Source organism: Trachemys scripta, chromosome 10, assembly GCF_013100865.1.
Source record: "Trachemys scripta elegans isolate TJP31775 chromosome 10, CAS_Tse_1.0, whole genome shotgun sequence".
In the NCBI taxonomy this organism is placed as follows: Eukaryota; Metazoa; Chordata; order Testudines; family Emydidae; genus Trachemys; species Trachemys scripta.
In genome coordinates this window covers 30,116,893-30,138,195 of record NC_048307.1, presented here as the reverse complement: position 1 = coordinate 30,138,195, position 21,303 = coordinate 30,116,893, and the positions used below count along the sequence as shown (strand labels likewise).

At 43.7% G+C, this 21,303-nt stretch overlaps 1 protein-coding gene across 8 annotated transcripts in view; it reads right to left on the bottom strand.

Moving 5' to 3' along the window:
* Positions 1–6,526: 6,526 nt before the first annotated feature.
* Positions 6,527–21,303, bottom strand: part of GLYR1 (glyoxylate reductase 1 homolog) — a 34,174-nt gene continuing 19,397 nt past the window's right edge. For 3 of the 8 annotated variants that reach the window (XM_034784586.1, XM_034784592.1, XM_034784591.1), the window contains 11 exons: positions 19,180–19,266; positions 18,236–18,292; positions 16,953–17,003; positions 16,788–16,861; positions 15,012–15,111; positions 13,760–13,870; positions 13,313–13,414; positions 11,720–11,882; positions 11,039–11,218; positions 10,416–10,540; positions 6,527–10,011 (listed from right to left, as the gene is read on the bottom strand). In XM_034784586.1, the coding sequence (XP_034640477.1) occupies positions 9,937–10,011; positions 10,416–10,540; positions 11,039–11,218; positions 11,720–11,882; positions 13,313–13,414; positions 13,760–13,870; positions 15,012–15,111; positions 16,788–16,861; positions 16,953–17,003; positions 18,236–18,292; positions 19,180–19,266 (1,125 nt within the window). In that variant the 3' untranslated portion in view covers positions 6,527–9,936. The remainder of the gene's footprint in view (positions 10,012–10,415; positions 10,541–11,038; positions 11,219–11,719; positions 11,883–13,312; positions 13,415–13,759; positions 13,871–15,011; positions 15,112–16,787; positions 16,862–16,952; positions 17,004–18,235; positions 18,293–19,179; positions 19,267–21,303) is intronic. The other 5 variants (XM_034784588.1, XM_034784593.1, XM_034784587.1 and 2 more) reach the window with 4 other exon arrangements.

Below are 21,303 nucleotides of genomic sequence, written 5' to 3'. Positions count from 1 at the left end.
CTTCCAGGATGTTTTTGTTTTCTTCTTGCACTGGCTTTTGTTTCAGCTGCAATAGGGGATAATCTGATCCTGCAGAGCTGATCTCCCCTGCTTCGGGACTGGGAAAGGGGGTGAAGAGCTTTGTTCAGAAGAGATTTCTTCCAGCAAGCCTAGATGCAAAGTGGAATGCCTGGAGTAAGTATTTACATGCCAATACTCAGAGCTGGCCACCTACAGAAAAGAATATCTATTGAATAAGTTATTCAATGACTATTGTTATGGAGCTAATCTAATACCACAAAACGTAATTTAAATAAGTTATTCAGTGAAAACAAGCATAACATTCAGACAACATGTTCAGAACAGATTATTTGGCCACGTTTGTTTAGAATACTCTGTCAGCTGTTGCATAACATACCTAGTGTCAGCTTCCAAAACAACTGAAAAGTTTTGGGGTGAGTTTACAGAAGCTGTCAGTTCTCTGCTGCATGCTTTTTTTTTTTTTTTTTTATAAAAGTTGGCCTCGCTTTGATTTTGGATGCCACTTCTAGCTATAAGTACAGCATTGGAAAAGGGGGGGGGGAGGAAAAGAGCTCAGGTTTGAAGATATGAAATGAGCCAGGTTATTACTGCTGGAGTGTTTTGGAAAGGACTCAGACATAACCTCAAAAGCGGAAAATGTTCTGGGCCATTGCAACTACTTGCTCAGTTTTGTGGAATAATTCCTCTCTATTAGATGCTAGCAAAGAAGTTTGCTTTCATTACCCTGTTTTGTCTTGGACTTTCACTAAGGAATTGAGGATATATCTGCAAGGAAAGAGATTCCAAGAGGCTGAGAGAGGTTTTCTTTAGTCAGTGAAATGGTGACTGTGTTTGACACTATAACAAGACCAGGACACACCAACTCTAAGCGGCACCAGACCCTGCCAAAATAACATGCAAAACCTGCAGACATAAGTCCATTGCTATGCTGATCAGTACCTCCCCACAACACACATTTCAAGATCTGTGGATTCTACAAATGCCTATCACAGCATGTGCATACCTCATCCAGTGCACTTAATGCCTCAACAACAATTAATGTGGATGAAACCAGATAATCACTAGGCTCATACATGAGCTCATACAGGAAAACGATAAAAGACAAAAAAAACCCTGTCACCTGTGGGTGAACACTTTTCACAAAGAGATTGCACTATATGTGACCTATCAGTCCTCATCATCAAAGGAAATCTGCACAACACTTTCAAAAGACGAGCCTAGGAGTGTAAATACATAACTTTTGCTAGACACTAAAGCCATGTCTATACTAGCGAGCTTACAGTGGCACAACTGTGCAGATGAGCTGTGCCGCTGTAAGAAAATATGCTAATGAGTGAATGTAATGTAACTGAAATATGCTTCATGCAAAAGGTCTCTTGTAAGGTATCATTACAAAGCTTATAATCTACTGAGTGTGATCATCCTATTTGTATAAACGTACCACTCTTGCATCTGAAACTAGAAACATGAAATATAACTGATGGCTTATTGTAATTATGCAAAGTGTGGGCCATTAATGGTGGTTTGGAATCTTGATGACTCCCATTAACCAGAACAATTGACTGCAGATGGCTCTGTTTTACTTGTAAGTCTTCATGTATATGTGTGTGCTGGCAATTGGTCAATGAAGTCTTGCAATGACATGTGATCATGTCACCTGAACTGGAATCCATCTTTAACCTGGTGTCTTTCCATTGAAAAGGACGGGGTGGGAACCCAGAGAGGGACAAAGGATTCCCACCTTATGCAAAAGATATATAAAGGGGTGGAACAGAACAAAGGGAGGGGAGGAGCCATCATGAAGAATCCCCTAGCTACCACCTGAGCTGGAACAAGAGCTGTACCAGGGGAAAGAATTGTGCCCAGGCCTGGAAGATGTCCAGTCTGAAGAAAAAACTTACTGAAGCATCTCTGAGGGTGAGATTATCTGTATTCAGTTTGATTAGACATAGATATATATAAGGGTGTATATATATATTTTTTTACACCCTTGACAGACAAAAGTTTTGCTGACAAAAGTGCTAGTGTAGAGAAAGCCTAAGTATCTGAGGAAGAGCTCTGTGTAGTTCGAAAGCTCGTCTCTCTCACCAACAGAAGTTGGTCCAGTAAAAGATACTACCCACCCACCTTGTCTCATTATATTAACATTTAACATGTCAGATATTTGGGCATTTAAAAAAGGAGTATAATAATAGATCGGGCTGTACAATATGTGCTGGAAGAGTGCATTAGTTCCCCTCCCACAGCTCCACCTTCTTCTGGGCTTAATATCCCTTGTCTTATTCTGTGGGGAGGGGGCTTAATAGTTTTTCCTGGGGCAGCCTCTCCCCTCCAATCTCAGGTCCTTAGTTCTCACCTTATATAGACACCATTACATTTAAAAACAGCTTTGTGTGAATGCAGAAGCGTAATGAACTAATTACAGGCAGAACATCTTCCAGGCATGAGCAAGATTTGTTAGGATGAACCTTCCTGTACCATCTTCTATAGCCTGAACTCTCCACTTAAAAGCTTTGATTCTGGAAGCTGTTTTCTTTCTGAATTTACAAAACCAATAAATAAGATTGAACCCATCAGCCTTCACTGACTTGTCTAAGATACACACCCATCCCTGCAGAGAACTAATATCCTTTCTAACTTCATCACTGGACCAATAACAGTCAGAATTAGTGTTACTTGAGAGCTCCATCATACCGGGTCTGCACTTTCTTGGGATTCCTACCAGGCAGAGAGCAGTTTTAAAGATTAATTCAGGCTAGTGTTTGAACTGTGGTATGAGTAAGGGAAGGGCCAGGGGAAGGTTGGGGATAAGTTCCTAATGTGCACGGATACCACGGTGCATTATCTTCCCTTGGGAAAGTTTCTAAAACTAAACTGAAAAGCGGTTTCTTAGTGATAATTAGAAGTGAAGGAATTTTAAGAGATCTGGATTGTCTTGTCGCTTGCTGCCGTTTACCATTTTTTCCTTTTTCCCCAACTTCCATGGTAACAGAAGTGAAATCCATTTCACTTGATTTGCAGCCACTTGCACATGCTGACTCTCACTGTTGCACTGTTTAGGTCTCAAACATTGCAGAAGAACATTTGTTTAAAAACAACTGTTGGCACTGGACTGTTTATTAGTATTGGCAGCACTGTTGCTTGGGCAACACAGGACATGGCTTGCTAAGTCTGCCTGTTTATTGATCTTATGACCAAGCAAGGCTGAACTTTCTGAGAAGTGCCATCACTCAACCATTTTGTCTGACTTGCTGCCATCACTACTAGCTAAAAGGTAGCATCTCAGAAGTGTAGGTTTATCCTGTTTTATAGTACAGCTAAGGACGGTACTATAAAACCCTACAGAAATCTTACTGAGCTATTGCTGTAGGATATACCATAGAACTAATAAGAATCCTCAAGCATGGACAGTACTAGAAGCTCCTAAGGAAGTTAAGTCAGTTTGATCTCATTAATCAAGCTTGAAAATTTAAATGAACTCACACTTACTGAGGGCTTTCTACACTTGAAACGCTACAGCAGCACCACAGTAGTGCTTCAGTATAGACATTACCTACGCCAATGGAAGGGGTTCTCCCATCAACAGAGGTAATCCACCTCCCTGAGAGGCCATAGCTAGGTTGACAGAAGAATTCTTCCATTGACCTAGCACTGTCTACCTGGGGACTTAGGTTGGCTTAACTACTCTGCTCAGGGGTGTGCATTTTTCACAACCCACTACCTAGTTAAGCAGACCTAAATTTTCTAGTGTAGACCAGGCCTGAGACTCTGATTTAGATGGCAGCAAAAGTGTTCTAACATGGGACACACCCACTGCTCATGCAGATGATCAGAGATGGGATGTGAAATTCTGCTCCTTTCATTGCCCCTGCTCCTCCGACAGTATAATGGTGATAAAGTCTCCTAACCGGATTGGATATTGGCAGAAGCTCTCCAGAGATCTTGTAAGTTCAGAAGAGTGATTGTGTTTCTCTGAGCTGCTTCTCTGCTGCTTTAGTACTGGCCTCAGGGACTTCAGCACACAAACCAGTGGCTGCTTTTCAGCAGGGGCCATTTCACCAGAGTGGTAAGTACACAGCAGTTTGAGAGCGGGGAACTTATGCATTAGAGTTGCTTTGAAGGTTGGACAGCTCTTTCTCTTCCCTACCATCCAAGCAACTTCGGACCCTGGATTAACTACAGCCTTATTTAGCCAAAGAACAGGTACAGCATGGTCATCAGCAATACAAGATTCTCCACACTGCGAATCTCAACCCTGAGCTGGGGGCACCATCGCTGGGCAAAAAACAAAAAAAAAAGTAGTTCTGACTCCATGAGCCATTCAGTCTTTGTCTTCACTGCCAAGACTGCTATCAAGAGTCCCAGTTAGTGTCACCTCTGGTGGTAGTTTTAAGATGTTGGGTCTCCTCCATCAGAAACTGCAATTCATTTCAAATAGACCACCCTGCTGATGAGCCACCCATTGCAGTCATCAGCCTGCATTTGAGGTGAAAGGCTCAGCATGGGCCATTACCAATTCAAGATTGAAAAAAAATGTAACTGGATGTAACTCAAGCTTATGTTGGCACAGTCAGCTTGAAGCAATGTTAGTAGCTACAGGCAGGGTGGAGGGCTCTTTTTGTTCAGAACCTCACTAGGCTGAGTGGGATTTATGGTCTGTTACCGTATAATTGTTACGTTCGCAGCCGTTTTGACTTTACAGATTACACCTCTGCAGTGTACAGCTATAGTAAGGCATGTAGCTCTGCCATGCCAAGAAACCCAGACCATTATATCAGAGATAACTCAACCAATCACCACCTTTACTCTAGAGCAGCTGTTCTCAAACTATGGGGCAGGCCTCCCACCGGAGGCATGGGAATGTGTTAGTGGAGGTGTGAGCTGTGTGCCTTTTAAAAAAAAAAAAATTTTTTTTAAGAACTCTGTCAGCCTCAGGTGGCTGGGGCTCGTGCAGAAGGGCCATGCACACCCAGGAGGCAGGGATAAAGAGGACAGCTGGAGCCCTGCTACCCTGGGGCTGACAGCTGGAGAGGCAGCCCAGGCTCAGGCTCTCCTCCTCTCCCCCCCCCCCCCCACCAATCCCTCACCTGGAGGTGCTGGGGCTCCAGTTGTCAGCCCCAGGGAGGCAGCAGCAGTAAGGCTGGCAATGGGGCACTAGGTCTGCTGTGAACTGTGGTGACATATCTCTTTTCACATTGCCACCCTTACTTCTGTGGCGCTGCCTTCGGAGCTGGGTGCCCAGCCAGCTGCTGCTGCTCTCCACTCCGCCTCCAGAGCTGAGTGGTGGTATATGTACTGGGGGGAGGGAGGGGGAGAGAAGTAAACAACTACAGACACAAAGAAAGGGGGCCTGATCAAATAAGTTTGACAACCACTGCTCTAGGGCTAAATTGCCTGCAACAATTTCATTGGTTGTATGGGGGAGACTGCACAGAAGGTGCATTACCTCACCCAACTCCCAGCCACACAAATCAATACAAGTCTCCCGGCACAGCCTCCAGGCACAAATCACCACAACCAGCATACACAATAACCCCAAACACACACAGCCCCTCACCACAGAGAACACCCCTCATTTGGCACCTACCTGAATCAACACAAATCTCCCAGCACAATATCACCCCCACACAAAACAATTATCCTATACATATTTTCACCACAGCACACACCTCTCATTCATCACCTGCACAAATCCACACAACTCTCCCTAGCACAAAACTCACAAGTCAGCACAACCACCCAATCAGCACACACACAATAACCCCAAACATGCTTAAGCCTAGAATGTCCACTGAGTCAATGTGAAGTGATGAAAGCAGCTACCAGCATGGTTGAAAGCCCTTTTTGTTTAGAATACCACCATGTTCAGTCTTGTTACCATCAAATTTTTAAAGTTCTCTTTTTTAAGCACATGAATTTACAAATTACACCCATGCACTAGCAACTACTAACTTCGCAATAAGGAACGGTGACAATGTCAGAATTCAAAGGGTCACAGCGCTTTGCGGCTTCCTCTGTAGATTGTAAGCTCTTCAGTTAAAAGATCTTATCTTCACAGCTTGCCTGAAAGCCCCTCACCATTTATGCCATACAAATAATAAATGTGACTTAATAAAAGCATATTCTGGATGAAGGAAATTCTAGATGGCTGGGAGCAGTTGTAGTGCCAGCCTCCCAGGGGTCTACAGAAGCTCCATATTTAGGAGCCACGAGAGAAATAATTGTTGCACCAGGACAGTTTTGTATTTATTATTCCTATACTAGACCTCAGTCTCACAATTAGCTCCATGTGAGCAGACCTTTGCACTTGCAGAGCCCGAGTGACTTCGTTGGGGTTCCACAAAGGCACAGGGGTCAACTCATTGCAGGATCAGGGTTCTCCACGACAGTTGTGCCAGCTGAGCTAGGTGAGAGATAGGACAGCTTGTTACAATCTGTGTATGGAGTGGAGCGTGCCAGAGGATGGACTTGAGATGGCCTTAGAAACAGCCGTGAGAACACAGTGTTACCAAGAAAGGTTTTATTTTCTTTTGCCAGTAGCTTTGTTAATTGCACAAAAAAAATTTGTTTTGCCATTTAAACATTATCACACATCCTATTCTGAATGACAAACGTTAATTAAAAACAAGGCAAAAAATAAAAATTCACAATCTTAATTACCTATAGGATCTGTCATTGAGGAAACAAAAGGAAACTGCTTTTCTTTACAAGCTGTTCACAAGTGTCACATTTTCTTTTTAAAAAGGAGGGAGTCAAAATAAAGCAAATTGCTAAAACAGAAATCCTCATAAAAAGGAACTTTACAGAATTGCCAACAATATTAAGACAACATTGACTAGCCAGTTTCATTATAGCATCTCTCAATCCACAGCTTCTCCCCTTCCCACCTGCGCATGTCTCAGGCCTGCAAACAGAATGGGATTCATGTTCAGAGACTACAGAGATAAATACAAGAATCCAAGTGAAACAGACTCCTGGGCCAGAACCTGAAATGGCATCTGAAACAGTCCACTTTTTGCCATTTCCTCCCCTCCCCCATGCTTCATATCTATTTCAGAGTGCTCTCTCTGCTCCCTTGTATCAATAATTGTACAGTCCTGCGGGAAACACCACACCCTCCAGCAGATCTGTATCCATCTAGCTAGAGAGCTGCAGTTAGACTTTTACAGGATAAATTACAGTGTTTTGCTGCTCTGCCTGCCACTCCCATGTACATTCTGATCCCCAGTTTGAGAACATGACTGTTTCTGACAAAACAAACCTGCAGTAGTGCAGTGACCCAGGAACTATTTTTCTCTATGTATAATTCTTTGAATTCACTATAGAATATGGATCACAAGACTTAAGAGCTCCTTCTCCCCAACTGGTTCCAGAGTGTAATGCAGGGAGATCCTGGACTACACTGGCTCAGATCCATTCATCCTAAATTTATTCCAAAAGGCTTCTGCAGGGACATAAGAGCCCTCCACTGTACCAGCTCAGATACCAAGTGTTCCTAACAGACACATCGTGGAGTATAAATTCTAAGATCTATCTCCTGCACACTGAAGAGGTGAGTAACTTTCCCTACGTACCTCAAACTGAAATAAGCTGTGCACCATCTTACAACTGTGATGAGTTTAACCAAGGATTTTGAATGCTGACTGTGGATTTATTGTGATTGTAAAGTGTGCATACAAGATGTCAAAAGCAGACTGATAGGTAGTAGCAGGTAAGGTTACATGTACATTTAACGTAGGATACCTAGGTGCAGGATGACTGGTTTTCATGAGCAGACATGTATATAATATAGGATTGTGCATAAACACTGTAATGGATAATCACACAAAGTGATGTCTAACAGGATCTCTTACTGCAGGGAGATGCTTACCATAGAAGGGGATGTGTAATACAGTGTTAGCTCACAAACAGTAATGGGTCATCAGAAGAGGTGAAGTATTTAAAACATAAGTCACATCTACACCTTTAGAGAGGAGTTGGATGTTATATTCCATAATGGATACCTGATGCGTTCCCATTTCTTAATCAACCACACTCACAACTTTATAGATACCATTGCAAGCAAGCCATCTGCTTCAACTAAAGAAATCCCGAGTCACAGGATTATCAGAGGGTTTCCCTAAACAACACTGCAGCTCCTAAACAGCCCTTAACAAAGAAGGCGGCAACAATGCCAAGGTGGGTTTCAAGGCTGTTTGTTCTTAGCCAATGCAACAGAAAGGATCTGATGGTAAAGGACAAGCAGCCCTTAAGGACCTAACGGAACACAGCCTGCTCTGCATTTGCTTTCTTTTCCACTTCAGAATTCCAGCATAAAGGGAGTCGAGAGTGATACCCAACCTAAGGAGGTGGGAAGTGATCTTGGCCAAGAAAGCTGGTTCCTGGTGTTTTACTAACCTTTTCATTCTCCGAGTCCAAAATGCAAGAATCCTCCTTAAAGGCAAATACTGAGAGAATTAAAATAAAGCTCTGTGTTTTTACAGATTCAGGCATTGTTTGGACTCTGGCTTTCTCCACCTTCGGCACTAAAAATTCTTCTGTGTTCTCGTGAGTTCACTTCTGCAGTTCAGCTCCAACACTTCTAGGCTCAAGTTCAGCAGCACTTTAGGCCCCCGTTTTATTTACTAGGCCTTCCTTAAACTTGGGATCCTGCCAAGCAGTCACAACCGCAGCAAGAGATATTATGCTATGCTAGTGTGGTGCCCATAATAGCAACACTCAGCACTTGTACATGAAATTTTACATTTTCGAAGTTCACTAATCAATCCTCACAACATCCCTGTGAGGTAGGTTAATATCAAGCCCATTTTTACAGATGTGGAAACTGAGTCAAAGAGCTAAAATGACCACCTGAAGGCCACAGATGAAGAGCATGGATTGGAACTGTGCGACTTTCTGTCTCTTGGCCCTATGATCATTCCTCTAGCCCCTTCTCTCAGATTCATGACTCTACTTGGGATATTGGCAGAACCTAAGAAGTGTCTGTAAATAACTGTTAGGAAAAAGTGGAGGTTGCAGATGATTTTAAAAAATCCACATAAAATAAGGGCAGTAAGGACCTCAAGGTTTGTTCCTTCAGCAAGAAAAAAATTTGGACTCAATTTTAATCTTTGAATTTTTACTTATGATTTTTTTAAGCAACCTCCTATAAATCTCTTAACACTGTTTACAGGGATGTGCAGCTTTTTACCCTTTTAGGAGGCTGTGTTTATATCAGGGTCTCTCATCCACCATGACCTGTGGTCCCTAAGCTAGAGTTATCTGTAGAGAGGAGAAGACACTAATACAGCTTGCTCTTCCCATCAGTATGAGGAGCTGCTCCATCAAGGTGCTGGGGGATCAGACAGTGTTGCATGCAGCCTACATACAGCCCCATCAACTTGCAGAACTGCCCTTGGGAGGTGCTTTGTTCTATAGCAGTAGTGATGAGCAGGAGCAATTCTCACCCCCGAACTGGGACTTAGGGTTCTACTGATATTCACAGGTAAATGGGATGTATTACAACTGTCCCTCGATGCAGAGAGGCCAATGCATATGTTACCCATGGAAAAAGGAGAGAAGCAATTGTTAGAAACAGCATCTTGGACAAGCGTACAAAGGAGAAATAAAAAGCCAAGCAGCAGATTTCTGGCTGAATTGCCTCAGAGCTTCTGAACCAGCCGCCACCATTCTGTTCCGTGACTGTCAGTGCATGGCATGGATGTTCTAATCAGATTGCAACAATCCGAGCCCCCTCCTCCCCCCTTGTGCCACCAGGGGAAGGCTCACCGCAGCAGCTGCCCTTGTGGCAGATCTCAACAAAGTTTGTGTATAAAAGGAAATGGAGAGACAGAGATGGACTGGTCCAGAGTTAAAACCCAGTATCATCATAATATTAATTAATAATCATGGTATTAACAGTAAGAATGGTGCAGCCTAGTGGATGTAGGCCCTGTACACAGCAGACATATCGTTGTCTGATTGGTCCAATGCTTTTGCTCGTTTGTATACCTGGAGAAGAGAAAGGGGCAAAGGATCAGTTACATTTTTCCCTGGAAGTCTGCATCTAGCAGAACTACTGAGTAGCCATCACTAACCAGAGCACTGCACACATTGCACTGGGTAATTAGTACAACATAGAATAGAACACACACATCTTGCAGAAACACTAAGTGTCACCTTCTCTGGGCACAAATGATCTGTAAAATTCCCATCAAACCCATCTCCCTAAATCTCCGTTTCATCCATCATACTATAAGATATACATCAATCCCTCCTACCTTGTCTCAAGGCAGCCTTCCCTCCTAGATTTTCCCCCTTGTTGAGAAGCAGCCCCTCCCCACCCAACACAAGACTCCAGCTCTGTCCTGCAGGAGACAGGTCCACACACTAAATTGAGATGCTAAGTGACTTACCTCATTGGCTGCAGCTGCCATGGGAGTAGGGTGGTTGACGGAATCACCTAGTGCAATGGCTAATCTAAGATCCTTCTGGATGTATTTCAGGTAGAAGTCAGGTTTGAAGTTTCCTTGTAGGATATCTGTAAAGAGAGGACAAAATCAGACTATAAATCAACTCTAAAAATACTTCAACTGCATGCAATTCAACATATATCTTCACTTCACCATCCCCAACTCCCAAGATGCTCCTTCCCTATTCCCCACCCTGTCCCTTCTTCCAGTCACACACAACACAACAAACAATTTCACTACCACAATTGTCAAACTGAGTCCAGACTTCCAAACAGTTCCTAGGGCAGACTTCCATCCATTTAATTTGTCACCTTGCCCAGTGAACTCCTCACACCAGTCCTAAGGAGACACTGGCTGCAGGTGTCGTGTCCCCTTAAGTCCTTACCATGCTGGGAGACACAGAATTCAACCCTTCATGTCAAGTCTGATGTAAAGGGGCCAGCAAGAGAAAATTACGAGCACCACAGGCAGATAGCAAATGGGATGTTTTTCCCCTTCATCTCTGCCTACAGCTGCTAGGTTAAGGCAACAACCATGGCCTATGACAAAACAAGAGGGAAATTTACTTTGGCACTTCTGATCCAGGAAGATGCTGGCAAGTTGTCCCTGATTGAGGATATCCAGAAGAGTTTGCTGGGACTGACCAGTCACTTGAGCCAGGGTCAGTCCTTCTGCTATCGTAGCCATGAAGCTACCTTGGACCATATTCACAATCAGCATCATCTTGGCAGCATTGCCTACTTCACCTGTGAAAGAGACATACTATTGAACATTCCCCCGTAGCAAGGCAGGCTCCCCATTTACATAACATTAGCAATCCTAGACACTCCACAAGACCCCCGAGCCCTAGTAGCTCTCCTTTCCCCTGGTCTTACAGATTGCTGATCCTTAGGGCCACTGTCTGGGGGGAGAAGGGAGAAACTTACCGTGATGAAAAGTATGGTTTGAACTAAAAAGCTTCATGCAGCCCTAGTCATAAACCTCACCCTAAACATGTTTCCAATTCCAGTGTTTCAAACAGGAGCTTCAGCCAACTTCAGAACCCACAACCCAATTCTAGACAGACCATGTACCTGTCCAGTTTCTTGTAATACCTCATGAGAGAGAGAGAGGAGACAACCAGCTGATATGCTCAACCTCTTACCAGTGGTCTGCAAAGAGGATACATGTCCCCCTGAGACTCCTTGCTGGAAATCCTGCTCCTTGCATTGACTGAGAAACTGCAAGGCCCCTGGTGTTTCAATTACCTAGAAAAAAAGAGGTCTTCCCCATTGCTTGGAAACAGCTACTGCAGTCCTCATATAAACCCCTATCTCCAGCTGCTAAGATCACCAGCATCCCATCATTAGACAGCTGTTGATTTCCTGAGACTGGTGCTTCCAAGAAGCGACCACCCCTGGATACTATCACCTGGAAACAAAGAGAACATACTCTATTTAGCTATGCACAAACAGAACAGACACACGCTGTGTACGTAGCAGGGCAAACAAGAACACCATGCAGGGTGCTTCTAGCACTAGGTTCAGAAGCATAAGGTAAAGTAAACTGTCTATACATACAGATAAGATGAAGAATGGAAATGCTGCAGAACACAAAATAGCATACTACACAGAGTACTGCAAAAGGTGCCCTAGCCCAGGAACTTGCCATAGCTATGTACTCGTACCTCTGTTCATGTTTCCCCACCCTACAAAGCTGGACTAGAGGACTATACTTTTCAGTATCTGAAAAATATGTGACTGTGTCACATGCCACTGGAAAAGTCTAAGGAATTTGGGACAACAGTGAAAGTGTATATTATATGGGGGTGGGGGGGGAAGAAGAGGTGCTAGAAAGGAGTTGGTTGAATAGAAAACCACTCCATGGACTCTGCCCTTGTTCATGATAACTACTATTTGCAGATGTGTTTATTTCACCGGCAGCACCCTAAATTAGGAGAGACACAAGGACAGGGGCTTGGAAGTTGAAAGGATGGAAATATCCTGGCATTTAAGTTCATAGAACAGTTTCTTTTAAATTTTACTTTGGCTGCCTATGAAAGTGAGTGCAGGCCCAGGACCACAGGCCTTTGACAGATCTTCTAGTGACTTCCTAGACCTTTGTTCCCGACAGGAGCATGTTAGTTCATAGCACATCCACAGTTTGAAGTTTACGTTTTGTTTCACCAACAGACATGACCTTACATTTCACCAATTTAAATTTTGTGCGCCATTGTACTGCTCAGTCCTCCTGATTTTAGGCCTGGACCAAAGCCAGTTTCAGGACAAAGGCATATAGACTTGAGAGGTCAAGGTAAGAAACCAAAGTTTCTGCTAGAAGTAGTTGAAACCTTGCTTCCCTCAGATACAGATAGAAATATCTGGGTCTCTCTTGATGTAAATATTTTTAAGACCAGGCACATGAAGGAGCTTCCTTCCCATGCCCTGGAGTATTTAAAAACAAACCAAGGAATAGCCAGATTCTGTCTATTGAACAAATAGAGGGAAACTTATTAGCTACTAATAAGACTCTCAAATCTCTTCTCTCCCCCTCCCCCAAACCTGCTACTGTGAAAGTTAATATGGAGGATGGGAACTCTCTCAGGAACTGGAGTTTGGTCAGTTGACAGCACAGAACTGAAATTATATAGTTTGCTGTACATAATCCTTTGAGTAAACCTGTTCTGAGTTTGTTAACTGGACATCATTTGACAAGTTACTTTATTTCATTCTCTCTGGGCTTGAACTTTCCCTAGAAAAGACCTGGATATCTCCCAGTACTGCAACAAACAAGAGTTAACCCCCTGAAACAATACAAATTCCAATGCGGTGAATGTCAGATGTTTAGTCCAAGGCAGTTACCTGGGCCAATTCTGTGACAGTATCTGCGTCCACTGTCGACATATCCACATAGCACTTCCCTGGGCGTATTCCCTGCAATACCCCACTTGGACCAAGTACCAGCTGTGGGAATAGACAAGGGGTAAAGCAATAGGGTGTCTGCAAAGAAACTCAAATCCTTCAATATCAGTTAAAACAAACCTGACTCTACAGTGCCAGTCTACTCGAAGGGTTCCAGAAGTGTCCATACTCTCAGTGTAATTTTAAATAAATATGTGTACAGGATTCAGCAATGTTTTTGTTCAAAAAATTACTACTGTGATGTCTGGCAACTGGAATGGCCCTGACTAATATGTTCAGTGGAACCAGGAATCTGTATTCCGTGACTGTCCAAAGGGTTTGGGTAGGGCAGGACAAGTCAGGACTCTAAGCTGCAGTCCGGTTAGGAAAGAAAGAGATAATCCTTACATCCTTTGCTGCCTTTGGATCTGATACGCAGGCGAAGGTGATGTCACAGGTCGAGACCACCTCAGCGGGGGTTCTTCCCAGCCGTGCCCCCTCCTGGATGAACAAATCACACTGCAAAAGTCACAGATCCAAACGTAAGGAGCAGGAAGCACAAAGCAACAGGTCCTCTAAGCCACTGCCGTAACACACACTCTAACCATCGTATCCAGACTGATGTGAGACAGGCCTGGTGTCTTAGCAGAAGGGCAGACCACTACGGAGACTCTGATGCACAAGGTGCCTCCTGAACAATTCCTGAACCCCAGGAGGCAGAGATAGAGTACAAGAGAAGGAAAACGTTCTGAGAACATGTAAAGGAGGAGGGTGGAGTGCGTCTTGTGGGGTGTATCCTCCTGTTTTGTCAGCAGGAATATCTACAGTACTGAGAACGATGTGGTGTTTATTTATTAGACTGTCTGCTTCTCCAGCTGGTCAGCCTTCTGCCACTGTCTGTGTTGCGGGGGGGAGGGAGGGTGTCTCGTCATCCATACGAAAAATGGCCACACTATTTGTGCGCACATATGTATGTGTATATCTATATCTATATCACTGTATGCCGTGATCTCATGAAAAAAGCAGATATCTCACACACACACCCCTTAGTATTCAAAAACACTTTAAAGAATCTAAATCCTAGCCTGGAACTCCTCTGTTACCTTGCTAGAGCATTAGGAATTGTGCTGATCAAATGACATCTGTTGCCAAAGACAGTAATTTCTCTCCACACTCAGACACTGGTGTCACACTGATGCAGTTCTTTTGGGGTCAAAATATTGTGTGGTGTTTTCTTCCCCACCGGACACCAAAAGTGGAGGAGGGAACGGAAATAGTACATTGGATACTATGAACTAACATTATATGGCCAATCGGCTGTTCTTGAATTAGTTTCTGATGATGAAACCTGGAAAACTACCTCAGCCTCATTGTTGCAGTTCAGGTTCTCAAGATGAAGCAGATATTCCATCTTAGCACAACAGGGTGCCAGGGTGGAGAGTCTCATCCAAATGGCACATCTCTCACAGAGTGAATTAAACCTTTCTTGGCTGTCCACCTCCACACCATGATCAGTGTGGCTGTTCTACCTGAATACAATAATCCAATGGCATTATGCATTCCACTCCTCCAAGCAGGTGCACACGTTTCTGGAAGTTAAGGCACAAACAGGTTCCACTGTGAAAGACTCCATCCCACACCTTCTCGCGGACACACTTACCTTCTCAGCAGTCCGGTTCCATACAGTGACCGTGTGCCCCATTTTTAGTAAGTTGGAGACAATGCCACTTCCCATCAGGCCGAGACCCAGAAATCCTATCCTGGGGAAAAGAGAGAGACATCAGTGAAGAAAAGGGAACGCACAGAGACAACAGATGTCAGACATCGATGCCACTGAAAATACTATACAGCACATGATGGAGGCCCGACACACCAAGAGCTTGTGCCACTGCACTCAGGTAAAATAAGAGTATTTTTATGAACCCACCTGTTTCCAAAGGCAGAGTTCAGATTTATATGAAGAGCAAGCTGGTACTCGAGCACAAGGAAACAATGAGACAATATTGGCAGTGATCTCAGCACACCAGCTGCCTAATGGATGTCAAGATTTTTATAGTCATCATGCAAAAGTTCCTTCCCTATTACTCCACACTAGGAACTTCTTTGCAGCTATGGCTCCAGGGATCCTGTATACATCATGCCAGTTTGTTGCAAAATGACATGCTAGTAGGAGACCCTGAAATACTAAGTAAGAGTGGATTTAAATTACACTTCAGAGTTTACACACTGAGAACTACATCTCTATCCCCCATAATGTAGCATTTCTGAATGCTAATTTGAACAAAGCCATTTCAGATGCATTTCAGTTTCAGCTTTACATCTGCCCTTTGGTTCACAGCTGGTTGTACATACTGCTTTTGAAGCAAACCAACATATAAGGGTCGGAATGAGTCACTCTAGTTCCTTCAGCAACAGGATTTGCCCATTTCCATTTCTCACAGCTGAAAAGACACCCCTCTCCCTGCCCCCCTTCAGGGAAAGGGTTTTACCTGAATAATTTCATCTTTACTTTGGGTCCCCTTGAGTAAGGCTGAAAACTGACATCCCCAGAGAAAGAACTGATCTAACGGCAAACAACAGACCAGCGTCTGATCTGCATTTGAACAGGACAGAAGTCACAGAGTGAAACAGGAAGCCCAGCTCTGGCTCCTATCACTCTAGAAAGGAGAAGGGGAACGTTAGAAGAAACCAGAAGGCTCACGTGCTCCTGTGAGGTGGGAGAAAGCGCCGCCCTCTTCCTCTTGCATTCTAGCTGCTTGAGCTAGTGAGCAAACAAACCTGGTCGTCTGCCAAACATTATTGGAGACATTTTATCTTTGCGGCCCACACTGCATGCAGAAGCGCTGATCTGTGTAATGTTCTGTCATGTCATGTCACACACTGCAAATGTGTGTATCAGGGTCAGACAAAACCCAGTCCCCTATGAGCATCCTGAAGGCCTCTTGCTGAGCTATTCCATAGTGCAGCACCTCCACCCTCATATGTGGTGTTTCCCATGAATGAGAGTCTCACAGGGACAGAATATGGTGCAGAAATAGTGGGGGAGGGATGGGAAAGTTTATTATAAGTGACAGGATGGTCAACTGCTGTTTGCATTGTCCTTATAGCCATGTTGATCTCAGGATATCAGAGACAAGGTGGGTGAAGTAGTATCTTTTACTGAACCAACTTTGTTGGTGGAGGGACAAGCTCTCGAGCTCACAAAGCTCTTCTTCAGGTCTGGGGAAGGTAATTCTGAAGCCTGAAAACTTGTTCCTTCCACCAACACAAGTCAGTCCAATAAACGATATTACTTCACCCACCCGGAGTCTCTCAGCAGAGCCAATGGCTGCTTCCCCATCTCCACCTGGAAAAAGAAGGAGGTGGAGGAAGAGAACTAGAGCTGAGTGGCAGAAGGAGAGAGAAGGCAGATTCTTGGAACACATGGGGGCCTTACTTTTTGTCAGTAGGAGTGATGCTGCCATTAACTGCTGTGCTGTCTGCTGCCTGGATGGAGGTGGATCCTGTTTCCTGTGAAGACAAGCCATAAGATATTCTTACTTTAGCAGAACTGCCAGACCTCAACACAATAAGAATAAGACAACGGGATGGTTTGCCTTACCTCCTCACACACCTTCAGCTTCTTAGTGATTGCCTGATAGCAGACAGCTGGCTGTATGAAAAGGAGAAAAACACATTTAGGGAAAGGGCTGGTGCTTTCGTGTTTTATCTTGCCCTGTACAGAAAGAAACTGACCATACCTTGGTACAAAGAAAAAAAGAGGCAATTCATCCTCACAGCATCATCTGCAATGCAGGAAGAGACTGCTACCTTCCTCCCCATTAGAAAAAATAAAGTCCACAACTTTCCTGCAATGCAGGGTACCAAAATCCCTAATGCTCTTACTCAGGCTGTTCACCCTCTCTTCTAACACAGGTACTACATGCTGCTATGCGACAATCCACACCAATGGAAGGTGCAGGCCCGGAGTATAGGGGACTTACCTGTTCACACATTTGACACTGCAGAAGATGGAGACCCTTAAACCCTTCTCCCCCAGAGGATGCAGATTAGCATTTTGCAGAATACCCTGCCTCACACCTACACTCAATGTGTCACTGACGGCTGGAAAAGCAGAATCCTTATTAGTAAGAGAGAAGGTGTGGGGGATTTAACAAATAGAGTGTGATAAAGGCTTCGCTTCCTGTGTTGTTCTTTGTGAGCTCATCTAGATAAAAGCTAAGAACCTGTTAGAATCTGCAGCTATCTCCTCTTAATCCAGCTGTCTCTGCCCAGATCCCTACCTGGATACAAACCCACTTCATTTATTTGACATTCTCTTTAATCTTAATCTTCACAGCCTGATGATAAAAATCCCACATGACAACCTGAGTTTCTTGGCTTTAATTGATTGCATTTCCCAGGGGCAAGAAGGTTCAATGTAATGCTCTCCTACCTATTCCACTCATTATTCAGGACCCGAATCACGAAGCTCAACCCAGATGAAAGAACTAGCAGATCAATTGTCCCAGAAGACAAGAACAATGGGTTACTTGACACAGGAAATACCACCTCTCATGTGATATTATCAATATGGGGAATTCATTGCAGCTGATGGTCAGAGTCAAATCGTGTGGCCGGATAATTTTTTACTGCCTGTAAAATTTGTAGTTATAAATGCTAAAATAAAGTTCACCTAAGTCCAAAGGTTAGGGAGTGAGAGGACCACTACAGGGGTGTGAAAGAGTTTCATAGCTGTAGCTCCAAATGCACAGCACTGGACAACTGGCTATTGTGCATTCTGTCTGAAGCATCAGACATTAGACCCTGCAGAAGGCAGGAGGCCAAGCTAGATGGACCAGCTGTTTGAGCCAGTCTGCCAATACCTATGTTACTATGGCTCACCTTCTCTGTCTGGCTGAGCAAGAAGTGATGGAAATGTGGGTCACCATCCTTCACAGGCTGCAATCAGAAAAGCACAGGCTGAGAAACATCACCAGAGATTTACTGAGCAACCTCAGCATTGATTCCCCTGTTCTCCCAGATGGATGGCAGCATTTCCCTATTTGAGAAACCTAATAAATTGCTTCCCTTTCTCTGCCTGCCTACTTTAGGACCTCTGACAGAGTAATTCCCAACTCAGGGAATGTGTGGGAAACAGGAAATTATGGGAGGGGAATGAGAGATTGAGAATATGGCTGAATTATATTAAGAATGAAGTGGCATACCAGCCAGTCTAGAATCCTGGTCAGAAGAGATACTCAAGTGCTATTTGTTCAAAGCATGTCAAATTAGAAAGACTAGAAAGATTAAATTTGAGATTACCCTCAGCAGATGATCTTCCATACTATATATTCTACAACATCTAAGCCCCATGGGGCACAATCATGCAACTTCCTCGAACTTCCCAGTTTAAAACTGGGGTTTTAGGAAGACAGGAAAAAATAATTTAAAAAGGTAAGGCCTTACTTGTGCTGCTAATGATAGCAGAGTTAAAACTAAAAGGATGTTAAACCGGAAATGCTGACATACTGTGTGACTGCTGACAAATAACCAGGTAGAAAATATGCAGACACGATACACAGACCCCAGAGGAAGGGAATTGGCTAACTGAGGAACAAAGCTTGCTCATTTACACACTGACCGGCTGATGCAGTTACATTTCAGGATCATAAAAAAGGCTAGCTGTTCTTTCCACCTTGTATAGGAGGAAGAAAGATCTATGAATATTATTACAGCCTAGGAAAATGTGAGACTCAAATGAGCTGACCCCAGCGTATCCACTCCTATAAGAGTCACTCTAGCTCCTAAATCACTTCTGGTGCAAAGAAAGCTAAGAGTTTAATTACCTCACTTACACCAGGAGGCCACTTAAATCCTGCCACTGTTCCAGTCATCACTCTCTTCACTGTACTGGACTCAGGGATTGTGAGGTCCTGAGGAGAGACAAGGAGGGTGGTAAAGACTGTAGCTCAGGGACAGGGAACCTGCAGCACACAAACTGATTTTCAGCGGCACTCACACTGCCTAGGTCGTGGCCACTGGTCCGGGGGGGCTCTGCATTTTAAATTTAATTTTAAATGAAGCTTCTTAAACATTTTAAAAACCTTATTTAATTTCCATACAACAATAGTTTAGTTATATATTATAGACTTATAGAAAGAGACCTTCTAAAAAAGTTAAAATGTGTTACTGGCATGTGAAACATTAAATTAGAGTGAATAAATGAAGACTCGGCACACCACTTCTGAAAGGTTGCCGACCCCTGCTGTAGCTGATAGAGTCCCAAGAGTTGACCATGTAGTGTTGGCTTCTATGACATACAAACAAGACAATTTTTGAAGAGCATCATGAAACACTTTCCATTTCACAGGCCTTTGGGAAATCCCTCCCCAAAGAAGGTCACACTGCACAATGCATTGCATCGTCAGTGTAACACTATCCAGCAGTGGGCAAAATGAAGGAGAGTAGGAATCACTGACATGGGGAGTTTAACACAGTTATGATTTCAGGAGAAATCAAGCCCACTGTACCCAGGAGGAATATATTTACACAAATGCAAAATGAACTTGGGAAGAACTGAACCCCCCCACTCCAGCATTTCCCCAAATGTGGGGCCATCCCTCAGAGAGAGAGAGAGAGAGAGAGAGCGCGCCCGCGAGAGAGAGAGGAACTAATCAGGGCTAATCAGTCACAGACTTCTTAATTGTTCTCCAGATTCTCAGCTTTCACTTTTTAAAAAATTAGTCTCTGCTATGAATAGTGAGGAAACCTTCACAACAAAGTAAGCGTAACCAAAGCACCAATGTCTGCCTCAGTTTGCAGAATACCTGATACAGTAGCTCAGGTGTTTGTTTAATTTCAATAGCTGCTAACTCCAATGACAACAATCATACGTAACATGTCAATATTTTCAATTATTTTACTACTCAGCAAAGCATGTAAGAAAGAGGAAGTATATTATGAAGTTCTATAGCAGCATTTCCCATATGTGGTGTGCAGAAGATGTATAAATTAAGCTGTGCAGGCCCCTATGACACCACATAGCAGGATTCAGGAAGGAGGTGGGGCATGATTGGTTTCATTTTCCTGGAGGGGGGTGGGGGTGGTTCCTCAGCTGTCAAGAAATGGACAAACATGATCCTCTCCCTCCCCAGATCTATTTCCTGAAAGAGCACATTACTGTCCAAACACTGGCAGTTTCACTTGGGGAACAAAGCAGCAGCTCGCATTACTTAGAACAAATATGGCCAAAGTATGGCTTGTGGACCTAATCTGGCTTGTTGCTGCTGTCTTTTTGAAACAGAACACAACTCTGGACATTACACACCCCAGCACGTAATGTTCCATCTAGATCCAGGAGGCCTTCCACTCAGATCAAGGTGAAGCACTGCCTGCTGGGATTTGTAATTAGTGGGAACGGCACTGCTGTTTGGACAGCCGAGGGTGGCTACAATCTGCTTTGTTTAATTCAGTTTAGTGGCCCTTAGGATCTTGACAAGTTATGGATGCCCAGATTTTGCCTAACTTAAAAATATTCATCTCTTTAGTTTAAAACTGATCATATTTTAATGAAGAGTACAGCTGGGGTTGTGAGCTTCTTGGCAGCTCAGCAATGTCACCTCTCATCATTAAGTAGTGTAGCTATCTTTATCTTCTTCCCCCCACAAAAAGGATAAAGAAAGATTCTCTGTTATGAAACAGAACTGACTGTCATAGAAGCCAGCATTTCACGCGACTCAACCTATGCAGGTAGAAAATGTGTGTAAAGTATTTCTTCTTTTGGCCACAAAAGTAAAATATTAGATTTTTAATTATTATTTTCACAATAGGGATAACAGCAGAATTTATGCCTGGGCTTTTAAATGTTCATGATGGCATTAATAGACAGCATATTATTCTCTGGTGGCACATATCGTTATTAACTTCACGTATTAGTTAGCCTGTTGTCTCTGGCCACACATTTGCTAGCC